Consider the following 19057-nt stretch of genomic DNA (forward strand, 5'->3'; position numbering starts at 1 on the left):
TATGTCCCTTTTTTCCCCTTTTTCCTTTGCAGTCTGACAAGAAGCTATTTTATTCGGGGCTTTGCCAGTTCATCAAAGAGGCGAAGGACATCAAGGGAGAAGTGACTTTACTGGCCCACTTTAATGACACTTTCCCGATAAAAGTGAATGTCTATTTTTTAAAAGGGAACAATGTAAGCCTTGAGAATTGGAGAAACACAAATTTGTTGTCATTTGGGAGATGCATTCTACGTGAGGGAATTAAGGCAGAGCGCCTATGTGTATTCGCTTGCTTCTTCACAAATGAACAGCATACTTACACTGTTCATTCTCTCCGATTTTTCCATCCTATTACAAAATGGCAGGTTGTGCCCCTCAGCGTCGGTGTGCCTTTCCACCTAGATGGAGTTGATGCAGTGAGCGTTTTGCCACAGGGATCGAGTTCGTTGCAAGTCAAAACGATGAAGAAGGATATGTTTGTGAGTAAAGGAAATTCGGAGGGAGCCAGCGTTTCTTTCTAGGTGATAATAAAACACCTTTTCTTTGGCAAATTTTTTTTTTTTTTTTCATGGTTATGTTTGAGAAAAGCTTTTAATTAATCTTATGAGGTGCTAACACCTTTTTTTTTCCTTTTAAAATACACCCCGTATGTACTTGCACATTGTGTCACAATAGCTGGCATAAAAAGAATAAAAAAAATTAAGACACGTAAGCACGAGTTAGTTTTGCGGGCATTCAATTTTAAGATTCTGTCACTCTATATTTTACTATATTGTGTATTGCGGCTGGGCATATGAATATAACGCACAATGGGGTAAACATAATGGGGAGATAATTGTGGGAAGAGTAAGCAAAGCACAACTTTTTTGGAGGAATGCTCGTGAGGTGAAATTCAACATTGTTGTTCTCTTCCTCCGCGTGCTCCAGTTCTGACTAGTCAGGTTAAGATTATTGGCAAAATGGGAAAGGTGAATATACCGATAATAAAAATGCTTGTCTCTTTTTTTTTTTTTTTCAACTTTGAGTCTGTTCACACTTTATCATAAAAAGAAGGTGCGCAGTTATTCAGTGAGCGGTATTCCTAATTGGTTAGTGGAAGTCGTGCGCACTTTGAGCATTACAACCCCCAAGTAAAGGACCAAAAAGAGCCGCTTTTAAACTGTTCGACATGTGTAAAATGGAGGCGGAAAAAGGGGTAATAAAATTTAGGGATATTCTAATTAGGGTATTTTTTTTCAGTATATATGCACTCAAAACGTTGAGCTCATTTGGGTGCCGCCAACGCGATGGCTGAGATTAAAAAGTCTGGTGAATATTTCCCCGTGTTGTTAGATCATTATAGGTAAAAGTTACTACTATAGTTAAAAAGTCATATTAAAAAATGGTAAAATTTGTGAATTAAAAAATAAAAAAGTGGAAAGTGACAAGGAGTAAATTTATTATGCTACATAACCCACATGAGGATCTCATACGTTGTGTTAATATTAGAAAGTTGTGAACACTGAAAAGGTGAAGATTTAGGCACGCACTTCGTTAATTTGTGGGAATGTATTTATGTGAATGTGCACAAATGGGTATTCGTTTACGCCAGGTAAAAAAGCAGCATAAAAAATGGCAAACAAAGTAAACGGTGGTTAAGGAAATAACTACATGTAGGATAAAGGTAAACCGGCAGGCATCAAAAGGAAAAAGAAAAAAAAGAAGTCATGTGGATAATAAAGGATGAATTAGAACTATTCACACATATGCATGCAGGGTGTGTTAAATAATTTATTCTATGCTTCATTTTCATAAGTAGCACTTACCAAAATCTGGGGGTACTTTAAAATTAACCTAGGGAAAAATCTTTCCTGACGCTCATAATGTGCATTTTTTTAATTATAGATGACGCGAAAAATATGCGTGGGAAAAAAAAAAAGGATAAGAGGAATTATTAACATAGAAACGTCATGACAGAGGATGAGAACAAAATATGTGCACGCGTATATACACTAAATCAAACTAAAGGGATAATTCGCGAATGAGACATTCGAAAAATTGATTTCATAAGTTGCAAAATGTGCGTAATTGTAATGTTCCATTGCAAAAGTTTTTCAATTTTTTTTTTTATCTATCTTTTAAGATAGGTTAAATTTTTAAAACAAAGCATTTCCTGATAAGAGGTTGCTTTGCTTTTCTCTTAAATAATATTTCTTGTTCGATTGTGTAGGCTGTTCTTTAGCTGCATTCGCACCAGTGCTACACCGGTATGTATTTAACTTAGCACAGTCATTTTTTTCGTTAACCTTAAAGGGCATGTTCGGTTCCGTAATCTTGTCCTTCTTATTTTCATTTTGCACCATGTTTCTGTTATTAATTTTTTTGTTGCTCCGTTCTAGGAAATAAGAAACGAATTCCCCCTTTCCTCTGTAAATAATGCACGTCAGTTTGCTGAACCCTTTTTTTCTAGCTAATTTGTGGATGCATATTTTGGGGATTTTAACTACACCTTTTGCAGTGTTATACTTGACTAGCCCGCTCCAGTCATTTTTGAAATTTCGCGGGGAGCACGCAGAGTTACTGCTGCTAAGCGTTTCTCCACTTTTTAAAAAATTTTTCATTTCGGCGTCTTCGCGTGGGTCGCTTCCAGTTGCGGTTCCCCTTTCTTCCTTTGCTTCCCTTTCCTTTGGAAAAGTGACCGCATCGCGACATTCGCTTTTATTGACCACTTCCTTATTGGCTAATCCGTCTTGATTACGCCTTATCCTTGGCATGCGATTCCTGTTCGTCCGTACTGTTTTGCCACTTTTCATTATTATGCGTTTGTTGTAAGGGGAAAAATCGTCAAGTGGGTTGTCATTTGGATCGTCACCCTCCTCGCGAATGAGGTCATCATTTGGATCACTACCTGGACCATAATTTGGATCAGCCTTCCTATTTTTGAGTATGTTCCGTGAGCTATTTTGTGATAAGAAATCTGCGTAATCACATTCATTAATAATTTTATTGTATAAATCGTATAAAGCGTACACCCTTTTTACATTTGGTGTAATGGTTTTTTCTTTCCTTAGAGTTAAGTATCCCTTGACTACTTTCTGTTCAGAACTTAATTTGTTGAAGCAATTGAATGTGTTTATTTTTCCTTTTTGTACATCTTCTATGGCAATCCTTTTATGGCTACTTAAGTTGATATGTTTCGTAATCGCGACGTTACTGCTATCTTGGGTTTCGTCTTTCCCCAACAGTAGGCTCAAATGTTCGTTTTTATTTATCTGAGAAAAATCTTTACCCTTTTCATCTTCGCTGTTGCTCCTTATGGTGCTGTTAAGATGCTCCCTTTTGTTACTTAACGCGATGCTTATTTCATATTCCGTTGCGTCACTATACCTGTTTGTGCAACTTATCGAAGCTGCCTTCTTCAAAGAATTCATCCTTTTGTTATGATCAAAATGTTTCCCTTCTTCCCTTGTGGTGTTGTTTATGTATTCATTTAATGGAGTGTCACTTCCGTTTGAGTTCTTTTTAACGGGTTCTGCAAAAATGCCTTTTTCATATTCCTCATCCTTTGTGTTGTATTCCTTATTCTGCGTGTCTAGTGCGCTATGAAGTTCCTCATTGGATGAATATGATTTCATGGAACTTTCGGAAATAATGATGGGGTCATTAGGGTTACCCATATCATCTTCACAATTCTGAATTCGGAACATCGATACGTCTTCATTATTGTCTTGACTTTCGTAAAAGCTGTGTATGTTTTGGTAATCCGAGGAATTCCTTAGCTTCCTCTTTTGGTAGTTGTTCGCAGGTGCATGTTCGTCACTGATTTGAGCGTTCATTCGGGTGTTCATTTGGGAGCTTAACTGCGCGTTCAATTGAGAGATCAGCTCGTTTTCTTTGCTCCTTCCAATGATTGTTCTGCCCCGAGAACATTTCTGCGCCCCACGCTGGCTCGGCTGATAGGTCTGCTGTTCTGCGTCCTCCTGTTTTGTCTCTTCCTGCGCGAAGTGGGTCTTCCATTCGAGATGCTCTGCCTGCAGCGCTACGGCCATTTCAGATACTTCTTCCAATGCGTCTTCTCCTTTTTTGCGTTTCCTCCTCCTCGTTTGTTTGACAACAGTGTTGTTCTCATGAGATGGGTGATCGGCACACTGGATGTTATTATTCAACGCAGTACCGTCCTGGTAATACGGATTTAACAGCGCTGACTCCATTAGCGACGTTGTTATGTCATATGCGGTTTTGCTGTCACTCTCACTGTATAAAATCTTACCCTCACTTTTTAGATCTCTCCTAACTTGCTGTAAAAATGCAACTGATTTTTTCTGAGCCGTCATGGAGCCATATATGTCAGCACGGAACACCTTCACCTGGATCTTCCCCATATAGTTGTAGCAGAGAATATATTTCCTCCCTTTGGTAAGTAAGTTGCTTATATTTTTATTCGTTGATGAAAATTTTTTATTTTTTAAATAGTTCATGTTATGTCGCCCTGTGTGGTTTCCTCTGTTGATTCCTCTGGTGCCTCCTTTGGTAACACCCTTTCTGGCGTTTTTAAGAGTCCTCTTATGCATCCGTTTGTTGGTTCCCCTCGCGGTTTTCTTGCTCGCTCCTCTGTGAACGTCTTTATTTTTTCCTCTTCCGGTGGATATATTTCTCATTTTATTCGCTGCTTTACTAACTTGTTTGTAGCTACTTGCTTGGTTTGGTAGCATTTCCTGTTCGTTCTGGTCTTCATAAAAGCTCTCACTTTTTTTAGTACTCATAATGGAGTTTCTTTTTGATATAGTATCATGGTCTTCTTTTCCCTTAGTTTTGCTCCTCTTTCTATGTTTGCACATTCTTCTTCTCTTTCTGGTGCCTTTTCTCGTCTCGTTAGAAACCCACACATCGTCGTCGTCGTCAGTGTTGTCGAAATGGCTGTAGGAGTTTTTGTATTTCCTACCGCTGCTGTTGCTGTTCATGTAGCGGAAGTTATTACTACGGCAGTTGCAGTTGTTGCCATCATCGTTAGGATTGGCATTACTGCTTCCAAACTTGTTTCCACTCTTGTAATAAACGTGGTAGTCCTGGAAGGATTTTCCTCTTTCGGCGCTTTTATTTATCGTTGTTCTTCTGTTGGTCTTTTTTGCATGGATTAGTCCCCCTGGGTACAGCTCGCTGTGGTGGTTTCCGTTCTTGTACAGCCTGTTATTGTATATCCTCTCGTGGTACACAATGTCGTTGTACGTCTTGCTGTTTAGGTCTGCCAAAAAGGTGTCCTCCTCCAATCCCCCTTTACGACCACTAGAAAGGAAAAACATGTCATACAGTTTGGTGTCATCTGCGGTGTAGTAGCCTTTGATCAGGATGTCTTCGTCCCTGTAATAGTCCATCTTACTTATGAAATAGTTAATATTCCCATTGGTGCAGTTCATAAGAATATCGCTATCGCAGTAGAAGTCCACCAATTGAAAGTAGTTGATGGGAGAGTCACTAGCATACTGGTCATCCCTTGCGCTTTGCACGTTATGGTATGACTGCACGGTCCACGATTTGCACGATTTAATTTGCTGACACATGGTTGCGAAGTTGTGGACGTTTTCATCGCACAGGGCTAATTTGACATTTTCTAAATATTTCAGATATAAAAAATAGAAGGTTTTATTTAAGAAGAAATCATACTGATAAACTTTTGTCATTTTTACTTGTTCCAAGTGTATGTTCTTTAATTTGCATTCGAATATTTCATAAAATTGATCGGTTATGTAAAACAAATTGACGTACTTATTCATTTGTGTGTTGGCACTTGTTCCTTTTTGCATACTCTTATTTTTTAGATTCTCTATATTGTATTTTATGTTACTAAAATAGATGTAGGACAGGGAAGTATTATCATACATATTTTCGTAGCTATTGGAATTTAGTTCCATAAATTCGGTTCTGGAATCTATGATTTTTCCTTTTAAATTTCTTTTTTTTCTTTTATTTGTTAATATTCGAATGCTCTTAAAATTTGAATTGACTTTATTAATATAATTTCGTATTTCCTCTTCTTCTTTTTCTCCTCCTAAATTTTTATAGAAATCAATGGACAGGCATAGGGCAACATCGAATCCGAATCTTTGTGTTGAGAATTTCCTGAAGCTATATCCTTTCACTTTGTTAATCCATGAGACGACTACGTTTCTCTTTTTCATATCATATATAAGATTAATATTTGAGTTTTGTTCTTTGTCCACATATGTCTTTCCTCTTTCCATGTTGAATAGCTTACTTTTAGAGTCCTTTTCATAGGAAAATACTTTATTATTTTCTAGGTGATCTGGATTGATTCCTAGGGACCTTAGAAAGTTTAGGGCAATTTTTTTGGCTGTTGCGTGCCCAAATCGTTGGGCGGAAAAATATTTGCATTTAATTTCGTCACTGCAATCATCCTTGTAGTATATTACCAAATTTCGTATATTCGAATCGTAAAAGATAAATGGGAACTTTTCATTTTTTAGTAAATCCTCTTTCACACATTGAACGGAGTCATAATTTCTGTAATAGTCTATGGAGCTTAAATTACTGCCTTTCATATCAGCTGATGCGATGATTGTTCCGTTGTAATCTGCTGCCCCGATTCTCTGTCTATATGGATTTATATTGCTTTGTTCATAATTTATGTCACCGCTGCAAATTTCGCTATGATGAATTTCTTCGTTCGTCATGTCGAAGGGGTCATCTTCCATATTTTCGTAGTTAAATATATCTCTATTCGGGTTACAGATGTCGTGGTTACTTCTGTTCATGTTTGTACCTTCGCTTGTTTTGTCACTTCCGTTACTGATCGCGGTGATGTTCATGTTGTTTTTCCTAAATGTGAAACCTCTTTTCCTCCGTTTCCCTCTTGCTAACTTTGGGCCTTCAACGGAGTAATTCATAGCTATATCATTTAATGATCTGATTTTTCGCTTTTTCTCTGTCGCCTTTTGTGTTATTTTTTGTCTCCCGTGTTTTCTCAATTTTTTCCTACCCATTACTGAGTCGTATTCATATAGTCCGCTCCCTCTTCGATCATAGATGGAATCAATGCTATGATCTGAATAGTTGTGCTGGATAACATGGCTGGATTTGCTTCTCGTGAGGTAGTTGCTCCCAAGAGTTTTGCGACTATTGGGAAGTTCCGCAGAGTTGGTATGTTTCTTCTTTCCATCGCAGTTTCCTCTTTCGCAGTGGCTTCCTTTGTCGCCTTCGTTACAGCTGGGACCGCCACTTTGTTGGCTATAATTATCCGAAGCGAGACTAGCATTGGTGACTTTCACTTCGCTAGGAATTACTTCAATGACATCATCATCCTCCACTGTACAAATTCCGCTGTTGTTTTCCCGGTTGGGGAAAAATCCATGTGCGTCTTTTGTGTTTAGGAAGTCACCTCCGTTCAATGTGCGCGCGGGGGCACAGTCCACACCGTTCATTTTGTCACTCGTCGCCTGGCCAGGGTTGATTATTGGGTAAGGGACTTTCTGATCAGGTTGGTGGTTATTTACGATATACACGGAGCTGTCGTCCTCGATGTATTCATAATCATTTTGTTCATTATAACATTTTGTTAAAAATGGATTTACATTTTTCGTGATGTTCGTGGTGCTACTTCTGTTAGCACCCATTTCTTCATTTGCATCTTCAGTCTCGTAAGTTACATCTTCCACGCTGTCCTCTAGGACTATGTAATTATCTGCGTATTGGTTGTACTGACGGAAATTGTGGTTTCTATCTAGATATCCTTTCGTTACCATTTCTCTGTTCATCTTCTTTTCTGTGTTATTTCTACTCACTTTGCTCACTTCGTGATGGTGACTCAGGGGTTGATGCGCGTTACTAGGGGTGTTGCTGTATGGAGTATCTTTTTGTGGGCTCTCCACAGCCTTCGTTGGCAGGCTCGTTGGCAGGTTCCTCCTCTGGGACCACTGTCCGTTCGCTTTGATGTCGTTCGATATGGATGTGTGAATGTCATCTAGTTCGTGTAACTCATTTTTTAGATAAAAATAGGAATTCATAGAACTGTCGAAGGGGGTATTGCTCCCTTCGTTGTGTTTTGCATATGGAACTGCATTCGAAGTTTCTGTTCCTTTAAAATTATTGTAGATATCTTTATTTATTAAGCTATTTTTACCATTCGGATTTTCTTCCACACATATTTCTTCCGTTTTGGCGTGGTCGTTAAAGGGATCTGTGTGTGTGCTCATGTTTTCCTTTTTCCTAATTTGCACGAATTCGCTGTCTACTTTGTGTCCCACGTTTTTTAACAGTACCTGTTTGGAATAACTGTTTCCTTTTAGTTTATTCTTATGGAGGAATTGACTGTTGTATTTGAAGGGGTCGGTTCGAGCCGTCTTGAAGTTCTCGTCGCATTGGAGGGTTGGCTTATTAGTGGAAATTTCTACGTGTATGTTCTCCGTCCTCATGTTGTACCTTTTGAAGTTGCTTATTCTTCTGCATCTTATAGGGCTTCTATTATTTCTAAAGGGCTGTTTATCACAATCGTATTCGCTGCACTTGGCTCTGTTATCGTGGATATGGTCAATTTGGTTACTTCTGTAACTGTTGCAGCCATAACCAGAGGAGCCTTCCATCTCGGGGTCATGATCATTGCTGTTCCTAGGCCCTAAATGGGAAGTATGTTTTATATTTAATTCACTCTTGTTGCCAAGTTTGTGCTGATGCATATTATTATTGACATATTTCGCATTATATTTTTTTCTCATATTGCTATCTGCATAGGTTGGGAGGTGAATACCGTTGGAGAAATTACCATTCTTGTTTATGCTGCTGAAAAGGGTGGTATCAATTTTGCTCTTTAGTGTGCTGTTATTATTGTCTATGACCATCTCCTGATTCTTATAATTATTTATAAACGAGCTGCTTTCTTTTTTCACTTCACATATTATATCATTTAACGAGTGGAGCATTTCGTAATGTTCTATATTCCAATTACAGGTTTTTTTCTTTTTCAGGAAATGATTAATGGGTAGGGTTATGTCATCACTTCTTACGTAGCTATTTTCCTCTACGTATTTATTATTTGGGCTTTTTTCCTTTTCATTTTTCTGCATATGTAATTCTTTGAGTAAATCTCCTGAACTGTTGATGTGCTTGGTCAGCATTTCCTCGTGCAGGTTGCTTAGTTCCCCATGTTGTGCTTCTTTGGAATAGAATTTGCTCTTCTCGATCTGTTGTTCGCGGTAATCTGGGTTGACATCCTTGTGGGAAATTCTGGAGCTATCCCGATGGGGTCTCCCTTTTAGATCAAATTGGTTATGGTCGCGGTCACTTTCGTTTCTGTCATCTTCGCTTTCGTTCTTTTCATCGTCGCTATCGTTTTTGTCATCGTCACTTGCATTTTTGTCATGGTCCCGACCATTCTTGTTATCGTCCCGGCCATTCTTGTCATCGTCACTGCCATTACTGTCATCGTCGTCACTGCCATTTTTCGCATTGTTGCTACGGTTGCAGTTATGACCGTAGTAGCTGTCATTATTTCCGCTGTTGTGGCTACTGCTGTAGGCATCTCCAGCGTCGTTTCCATTGTGCGTACGATAATTCGTGTTGTGATCCTCGCTGCCACTGTTGCTGGTGCCCCTGCTTTTCTCTCCTTTCTCAGAGTTCTTACTCGAAAGGCATTTTGTGAGGGCGACATTCGACTTATGTTCATCGTCGAAAAATTCCTGAGTTCGATTTGTGTGATTCTTTTCAGAGGTGTTCACACTAACGTGATTGCTATTTTGTTCCCCGCTGTCCTCGCAAGTGATTATTCCCTTGACATTTTGACTATTACTAATTTGGCCCCTATCGCAGTAGTACCTATAAATGCTTTTATACATTTGGAGCTTACTGTCCATAGGTTTATCACGTGTGTCATTGGTTCCATGGTGCGTCATCTCTGCACAGTGTGTGTATGTATCTGTTAGTTCGATTATTTTTTTATTAAGAAATGCAGGGTGATGATAGTTCTTGTCCATATTTTTTTTGCTTATTACCAGATTGACTGGACAGTCCTTTGGAAAGAACACTTTATATATGTTAAGCACATTTTTTTTTTCTTTTATATGGATTCTTTTATTTATCACATTGTAGTCCCCAAACGCGTGGGTATTCTCCATGACGGATAAATGGTTTCCATCGGTGAAAGGGGACTTACTATTGTGGTAGCCTTTATTCATTTGGGGCCCCCCCTCGAATATATTTTTCACGACATCATAATCACATTTTTCATTATAGTAGGAATTACCACCTTTGGCATGATCATCATTTTTTACATTTAAATTTGCATTTACTGAGTCACAACTTATTGTTGCGTGCGCCACATTCTCGTGATAATTCCTGTTGTCGCAAATATTAGATGTGGCATGACTGTAATTTTGTTGCTTATGCTTACGTCTGTAGTTACTTTGAGTTATGCTACTGGTGTCGCCTCTCGTGTTAGCTACGTTACTATTAATAGTGCAGGAGATGAAACCAAAATTTTTATCCAAAACGTCGTACACGTTTTTCATTTGGCAATTATTCACGTTACTTGTCTTTAAATTGTTGTTTTTTTCTTCTTCAACGGGGTGCACATGTGCCTTATTCGAGGTAGAGCCCCAGTGGCTACTCAATTTGTTATCATTATGGTGATAGGCTGATGGATTGTTTGAATTTTCCACGTAAAAGTCTGTACAAGTGTCTGTTTCATTCGTGTTTTTGATGATTTCACATTCGCCTGTGTGTTGGTCATTGCAGCCTGCGTCGTGCTTTTTGTACTTTTCCGATTTGTGCAATTGGCATTTTTTACCTTTGTGATATGTTTTGTGGTTGCTTGGTCCCTCCGGTCCCTTGTTCGCCCTTTTTGCATCGTTCAAGCCCCTTTTATCGCCTTTATCAATTTTGGCTATTTTGACCATTTTGCTGATTTTGCCAATTTTGTCGCTGCCTTCCTCTTCGCTTTTGTGTTTAATCCTGTCCTTCTTCCTCCCACTGGGTTCAGCAGATTCATGGTTCTTCATGAACCCAGTGGTCTTCCTTTGCGCCTTTACTTTATGAACTCTTGTTGCCGCATTCTTGTTGCATTCATCTTTATTTTCACGTAAATGGGCGGGTGCATTTGTAACTGCTACATCATTATTGCACGTTATTTTATTTATAGTACTTTTTAAAATATTTAAATTTGTCTCTTTCCTTTTATCCAAATATCGATGCCTTAAATTGTAAAATTCTTTGATGTCTCTACCCATTTTTTTTTTTTCTTGTCCTTCTCTATATGTTGAGTACCCCTTTTCCGTTTATTTTGTTCTATTGCAAGTTTCTATATTTTGGTTCTTTGACCACTTCTTTAATTTCGAATGAGCAAATGTTTGCATAACAGAAGTGCTTGATTTTTTCGTCGAAAATGGGGACACATTTAAGTACGACTCGGTGCAAATGTATATGTATATGCATCTATGTGTTTAATATTTTAAGCACATGCTTTCTGTTGTTCATAATTTTAGCCAGGTGTAAGAAGGTTGTATGATTAACTGCGGTGATTATTTTATGTATGTTGGAAAAAAAAAAAACAGTGTGTGAAGACAAAAAGAAATGAAAAAAAAGGCGATTGACGGGAAAAAACAACTACATGTGATTATAATGGTACATTTTATTCACGAGTACAGAAATTTGCCCATTTCCCCCGCACATACATTTCGACAATTCGTGAATAAATAGGTATGCACGTATAAGCTCATATATATATGTGTAAGGCCATTCATATAGTGTGTACGTGTGTACAAAAGCACACAAGTACGTGTTTGTACGTGCCGCTTACACGTTGGCCTCATTCACGGCACATGTGGTGAAAACAATTTGGTGTAAAATTTACAAAAATGAAAAACAAAAATTAAACCCTTTCTACGTGTACATTCAAATGTACGTACATAAGTATACGTGTATGATATGCTTACGAGGAGTTGCAGTCCCTCCTTATAGATATCTCTTTCACATTCGAACATTTCCAGCACTTAAAAATGATATAAGACCCATATGCTTAATTGTACTTTTTCACTTTATGGGCAGAAAAAGAAAGAAAAAATGGGGGAAGTGAATTAAATAAAATTAAATTACAAAATAAAAAACTGAACAATTAAAAATTGTGTAATGTGATGAAACCAGTTGAGCGATTTTCTTCCTTCACGCGTTTCCCTTCGTTCTGCTTGACAGATTTTTTTTTTACAATTTTTAAAAAGTGTTTTTAAAAAAAAAGGCCATATCGCATAACGTGTGAAAAAAGCGGAAAAGAAAAGAAATAAATAAACAGAAATTACAGGAGGAGAAATTAAAATGGGAAAAAAAAAGGGAAAGGGCAAACCTAAAAGCTGAACTTCAGAATTGAACGTTCAAAATTACAAATTCGTGATGGCAAATTTAAAGCTGCAAGTTAAAATTGCAATTTTCTTTTACCTTATTTTCACCATGCGATATTCCCATTTTATTTACACATTGCGGGGACCTTTTTTTTTACCCAGTTTTTTGCGTTGTTTAAGCCACTCCCCCAAACAGAAAAAAAATAAAATAAGCCCCCCAGAATAATTAATGGTGTAAATTCACATAGGATGAAAGGACTTTCCTTTATCCCCACTAGTAGGAACTTTATCAACGTACTGCCTCCATTTTTCAGAATTATTCGTTACGCTGTTATAATTTGTGTAAAAATCGTAAAAAAAGCAAAGGAAAGGAAACATAAGGCGAAGAGGCGGAAGAAAAACCATGAAAAAAAAGAAAAAATCATCATAAAATTAAAAGGAGCGGAATGTTCCTTTTGTTGAAGTTCTCCCCTTTTTATTTGCACAGTTAAGTGATTTGCATGACTGTACGCGTAAATATGTATATTTTATCGTCCACATACTGGGCCGGAGGGGTGCGGGAACCTGTGCATATAAACCAAATGTGAATGCTTTCAAATGTATGCCAAAAATTTTGAGGGAAAAACATAACACGCGTGGCGAATTTTACTAGCCCTCGAAGTCGTCTACGACATATTTTTGTGGAAAGAGAAAAAAAGGAAAGAGTCAAAATGCTGCGCCTGCGTATGTGCACATGGATGTATGCAGATTTATATGCACATATTCCACACAGAAGAAAATACGTATGCCTCGAAAAGGTGTGCGAATGATACCCACACCAGAAGCACTTTTTTTTTTCAAGCATAGCTTGCGAGGTGGAAAAATTTTAAAGAATCAATTACATCCATCGCCCAATGTGCATTTAAAGAGAAAAGAAAACATTTATGGCATTATTTCGATGATAAGAATAGAGCTGTAATTTATGGGCACACACTTTTGTAGGAAAAATTTTATAAAACCAATTAACGTTTCGCTTCGCATTCCCCTCAAAATCAGTTGTGCCTTGTTACGCTGGGCATATACAAACACATAAAGGCCCTACATTCGATGAACCACAAAAGAGCATACGTTTTAAGTTTCACATAATGAAGTAAACATCGCTAACTGGTATGATCACATAAGTATGCCCCCCCACTGCCGTGCAATGAAGGGGCGATGTGACTGCATATCAATAAAATCAGCAAGTTTCTATATTGACGTTTCAAATAAAACTATCTCCACACAGCAGAGGTGGAGAAGGGAAGATGCTCCTTATAAGAGCAATTCCTCCTTTTGTTATAAACCTAAGACAAATATGAATCTGTTATGGCCCACCCCTACACTTATATGAGATAACATGCTTGCTTTGTTAATATTAGTTTAATGCCTTTTTGGAGGGAAAAATAAAATTCTTCAGTTCTCTTAAAGGTGTTCCACTAAAATTAAATGTGCTATTGACGTAAGCCTTATTTTATTATTTTTTTTTTTGCTCCATGGCGAATACATTCGCACGAAGGGAGAATTTGTTAACAGAAAAGAGCAAATTATTCTTTTACCTGCGCATATAAAATGGTGTAGCCATTCCAAAAAAAGGAGTAAAAACGGCATAACCATGTAAATTAATCCGTTCCTCTCTATCGTATACGGAGGATCCTGTAGAATCTTCAAACAAGAGATGGTTTTATTGACAAAACAACTTTTCGTTTTTTTTTAAAGTGAGTTCTTTCCTATTGTGGTGAAGTTTCTACGAATATGATGATACCCGCCGTAAGGGGGAAAAAATTAATTTTGATAATGCTGTAATATGTTGTATTTATGCACTTTCTGCAGCAACCTATTCCTGGAAACAGGAGTAAACCTGCGATGGAAAAATAGTTGCCCATAGAAGGGGAGAATAAATGAAGTAGTTGAATACCATTTTTATTAAGGAAGCAACCATTAACTTGTCATGCGGGCATGGTCTAGTGGTTATGACGCCTGCTTTACACGCAGGAGATCCCGAGTTCGATCCTCGGTGCCCGTACTTAATTTTTCTTCCATTTTAAATTTACATTTTCCTAAAATTAACAAAATACGATTAACGGTTACATCATATATAACAAGCAAAACAAATGCAAAAAATCACAATGAAAATTTTCACTTTTTCATATTGGTTTAAGAAGTGTCAACATGTGGAAAAATCAGTTTTTCCAAGTATGCGATTTGTCGCTCCTTCAGGGGAGTTAAATTGGTATACATTTTTTTCCTAATTCAAAAGCGAGAAGCAATTTATTTATTTGGATGGCTCCTTATATAAAGAATATTTCCAAATTATGACTTAAAATTGCGCGTCACGTTTTTGTCGGGTGGTACTTCACGAATGGGTTTGCGCAAGGAAGGTTGAAAAGGTGTATATATGCGTATCGATATGTATGCACATTGTATATCAATATGTATGCATTTGTATCCATCTTTAGAACCCATTTGTGTGTTATAGGCGTGGGGATAAAGGGCTATATTTGGTTACGTATCTTTGTGCCTTTGAAGGGACGAATATTAATCACGTCGTACTCCTTTTAACTGGAATTTATTCATTTAACACAAATATAATGTGCACACGCACGCACGTATATATACATATAAGCATTTCTTTGTAGGTACTCAATTATGTATTGACAGGACATATCCTTTTAAATTACTCTTTTGAACCCCGTGAGGATTTTTTACAGTTAGCTAAAAGGAAGACTTCAAACGTGTGGTGATACATAAGTAGTGGAAAGAATTAAACACACAGTGGTTAAAAAGAAAAGAAAAAAACAGGTCCACATTGGAGAACATCCTTATTGTTTCTACTTTACGAGCGTGATGATATCCATCTTTGAAGCGCTGCGTTAAAATATGAAATGTTAAAAAGGTGAATACTAACTGGTGGTTATATAAAAAAATGTTATAAAATAAGCTATACATCTTTGTGAGGAATCGAGCCATAATTGCTCCATTTTATTAAAATAATACAGGAATAATTTTGCGTTAAAGGGTGACTAAATTTTTTTTTTGCTCTCGTTTAAATAAAAAAAGATTCCTCCTATTTATTAATAAACTTAACAACTATTTAATTCTTTTAGCAGGAAAAATAGCCACCTGGGAGGATCGAACTCCCGACCTTTGGTTTACAAGACCAACGCACTGCCACTGTGCTAAGGTGGCAATAGTGTATTTTGATCCTTTTTTACTATTATCCTTCACCAGGAGTAAGTAAACAGAAAAGTTGCAGCTACATTGGGTTAATCTTCATGTATTCAGGCACAAAAAAAAGAAAAAAGAAAAAAGAAAATAATAAATAAACAAAATAAAATAATTCAGCATTATGTACGTCTTTGTCCCCCTTTTTAAAGGGAGATTTGAGAATTCATTCTTTTCATTACTTTGTATTTGTTAAAATTAACAAAATATTGGCACCTCAAAAATGCGGAAGTGGCATTTTTTTTTTTTTTGCATAAGTTGACTTCTTTGGTATGCAATTTTTTTAAGTGTTAAGCTGACAATTTGCTTATTTAAAGAAAAAATATTTCGCCGTTTTTATGTTCAGAAGAATATCAACTTGGTGAAGAGCATTTATAGAACACACTCATGTCACAGTTGCATTTTATCTAGAAAATACATTCCCCGTTTTGTAGCAAAAAAAATTGACCTGAAGCTGCTAAGATGCTCCATAATTAAGTGTTTTGCATCGCATTGCAGGTGCGTGTGTGTGTAAATGCATATCCCTTTTTACTTCTACTTTCTTATTTTTATTTTTTTTTGGAAAAATTAAGCGTGCATTTGTCTGTTACGAATAGGTACGAATTAATTAACCCATGTGCACGTTGATGGGGCAAATGAATCCTACGTGTGTGAGTGCATATCAGATAGAAAACCCGTCAGAGGAATGGTGATATAAATCTTTGCCAATTCTAATCATTTGGAGATGTTAACCTTTTATTTTTTTCTTTGGATGTCTCGTTGCAGTTGGTAAGTGAAAATTTTCACAAGCTCTAATGAGAGGAGTTAACATTTATGGTTCATATGCCATTGTATAGAGGGTCATAATTTTTCTGCTTATTTGCATACATTTGTTCATATGGACAGAAATATATTTATTTAACGTCTTCTTTGAAGCATTCTTTTAAGCCTTTACAAGGGATAATATAATAGGAATGTGCAACGTAGCGCGTATGCTGACGGGCATAGCAGGTTAAAAACCGGGCGAATGAAAATCACGTGGAAAGAATAATCACAGTCAGTGGTAACAGTCAAAATCGTCTTCACTAAGGTGACAAATGGCGATTAGGTATACATAAGTGAATGTACATATGTCTATACCCATTGTGTGATGTGGTATGTTTAATAATCCTCTATATGTTCAATGTTTAAAAAAACAGAAACTGATATTCTCGCCAATAGGGCAGTTTTAATTCTGCTGTGCTGCAACAGTTATTTATCATTTTACATTTGGAATGGTGATAAATAAATCTGAGGACATGAGAAACGCTGATTCGGCGGACTAAAAAATAACCAACAGAAGTGAGAAAAAAAAATATATCAAAAGGCTTGTAATAAACTTTGGCCCTCTATTTTTGTCGCAGGTCTGCTGTTTTACAAGCAGAAATTTTTAATTTCGAAATGAAAAAAACACTTTAATTAGTAATCCCAATGTGCACTCGAAGGCTGCAATAAGAAAAGATTAATGGCTGTAGAGCAGTTTTTTATTGATTCTTCCTTTTTTCTTTTTTTTTTTTTTGAAGTACTAAGCATTTTGACGTTATGTGTTTTAGAGTTGAACACATAATTCGTGTTTTGTAGCGCCAGAATAAATCTTTTTCTTTTCTTTTTTTTAAGTAATAAGAAATCGTTATTTTTAAAAACCCTTTTCTTGCTACCCCGTTGTAGTATATTTTATAATGATAAAATATGATTTTTTTTTTTTCTCTCTCTTCTTCATATTACTATATTTTTCTGTTTAAAAATCAAGCCCTCCAATTAAAAAGATTGAACATTTTGAAAATATTCTTCCCCTTGTTTTATGCGAACGTGAGTGATGACATATACGTAAATTGCCAATATACCAAATGAAAGTAGAAAATGAACAGGTGTTTCTAGAGATCTTTTAATTTTTCTAACCGCTTATGATTTTTTTTAATAAACTCTGTAGAAAAAAAGAAGTTCCAATTTTAAAAATTAGTGCCTTATAATAGTTGCAGTTGGACGTTTGTTAACTATTTCTTTAATGAGTTTTGCTATTTCTTTTGGCATCTCGTGCGTTTATTTTGCCATCAAAGAGGTCTTCTCAATGTAGCCTAAGCATAAAGGCGAATTAAATGTTGATAGTAACAATACATTTTTTTTTCTACATATAGCAATTCACCTTTCATAGTCTTCTTTTGACTGAGCGATATAGAAACTTGCCATTTCGCTGATTTCGAGTGCTGTAAGAAAAGTGTTGGGTTGGCAGGAAGGCATCGCGACAAGAGGGGAACCACCTGTCCATGTAAACACGTTGATGTACGCATATGCATTTGTACCTTTGAACGTGGGCGCATATGACCCTATGCACTGCACAAGGGTGAACAACAAAAACTACTGTACATCATCTCAAAAACGGAAAGTATATAAGTACACCCAAAATGGAACGGAAAGGAGCCAAAAGTAGAGGAAAGAAAGGAGAGAGTTTTCTTGAAAAAAATGAAGACATTCATAAAGAATTCTTATCCGATGATCTTTCCACCCACAAAATAACAAATGAGAGTAAGCTATTTGACGAGGCAGACAAGTGCTCATCACATGTAGGCAAGAAGGAGGATGCGAATATACGCAAAAGGCAAATCGGAAGGAAAATTAAAAAAGTAAACGGTACTAATAAATTTATGGAAGTGAGATTCTATATATTTCTGGTTCTTTTAATTTGTTTCTACTCCCTTTTAGTGGTAAGACCTGAATTTTCCGTATGGCGAGGGAATTTGAATGCATCAATATGTGAATACGTTTGTCCTCTTCGCGATTCGTTTGCGTCATCCATGATTTGTTAATTCATGGATAATTGATTACAAATGAAAAGTAACAGTAGGAGTTAGTGACCTTTTTGTAAAATGACTTCATTTTTTCTTTTTCACACTTCAGAACATGATTCGGAAGGGACTGGGCTTTGTTTCCATAGCACACCGGTTAATGCACTTACAACCCGAAAGTATTTCCATGTAGGGATTAAAGTGGGCCACCTTTTTCGTAGGCGCGATTGCGCTATTGGTGCAGGCGGGAGGAGGATGATGAAGAGGGCGGAGGGTTCTTTTCTACGTGTTATAGGATTTAACATATTATAACTGCGCTTCGGTTGACGTTTCCAAAAGAGTAGAAATCTCAAGTGTGATGAATGAAGAGCCAAATTGATGGAAGTGCGTCCCGGATTAATGAAGCAGAGACAACTATGAAAAGAGCCAAAATCGGAAGAATCATGAACATAAATACATCAAAAAAAGCATAAAAAAGCATTAGCGAGAATATGATGACAAACGTTTCAGGTTGTTATTCATTCGTAGAGAATCACGTTAAGTGTTTTTATTTTTGCGCATTTGTGTAAGGAGAGTTTAGGCCCAACTGAGCTTACTCAATTGCGCTTTTTTTTTAGTACTTCGTTCACTTCCCTTTTTAAGTATACCTAATTGTACACTCGCTTGCTTTTTTGTTAACTGTAAAAAGGGGGCGAACTTGGACGGTGGTCTGTTTATATGTGC

The 19057-nt window shown here is 36.9% G+C and overlaps 3 protein-coding genes and 2 non-coding genes across 5 annotated transcripts in view; 3 read left to right on the plus strand and 2 right to left on the minus strand.

Moving 5' to 3' along the window:
• Positions 1 to 500, plus strand: part of C922_04311 (hypothetical protein) — a gene marked incomplete at both ends in the record, with an annotated part of 902 nt that extends 402 nt beyond the window's left edge. The window contains 2 exons of the mRNA XM_008819896.1: positions 33 to 173; positions 345 to 500. Of these exons, the coding sequence (XP_008818118.1) occupies positions 33 to 173; positions 345 to 500 (297 nt within the window). The remainder of the gene's footprint in view (positions 1 to 32; positions 174 to 344) is intronic.
• A 1614-nt stretch (positions 501 to 2114) lies between these two features.
• C922_04312 (hypothetical protein) lies at positions 2115 to 11189 on the minus strand (the record flags this gene model as incomplete). Its single annotated transcript, XM_008819897.1, has 1 exon — positions 2115 to 11189. One exon carries the CDS (start codon positions 11187 to 11189, stop codon positions 2115 to 2117), a length of 9075 nt encoding a protein of 3024 aa, XP_008818119.1.
• Positions 11190 to 14261: 3072 nt separating this feature from the next.
• C922_04313 lies at positions 14262 to 14334 on the plus strand. The gene has a single exon. It is a non-coding gene; the product is annotated as a tRNA-Val (tRNA).
• A 1091-nt stretch (positions 14335 to 15425) lies between these two features.
• On the minus strand, positions 15426 to 15497 carry C922_04314. The gene has a single exon. It is a non-coding gene; the product is annotated as a tRNA-Thr (tRNA).
• A 2456-nt stretch (positions 15498 to 17953) lies between these two features.
• C922_04315 (hypothetical protein) lies at positions 17954 to 18527 on the plus strand (the record flags this gene model as incomplete). The annotated part of the gene is made up of 2 exons (XM_008819898.1): positions 17954 to 18253; positions 18447 to 18527. 2 exons carry the CDS (start codon positions 17954 to 17956, stop codon positions 18525 to 18527), a joined length of 381 nt encoding a protein of 126 aa, XP_008818120.1.
• Positions 18528 to 19057: the final 530 nt, after the last annotated feature.

This window comes from Plasmodium inui (assembly GCF_000524495.1).
Source record: "Plasmodium inui San Antonio 1 unplaced genomic scaffold supercont1.21, whole genome shotgun sequence".
Classification (NCBI taxonomy): domain Eukaryota; phylum Apicomplexa; class Aconoidasida; order Haemosporida; family Plasmodiidae; genus Plasmodium; species Plasmodium inui.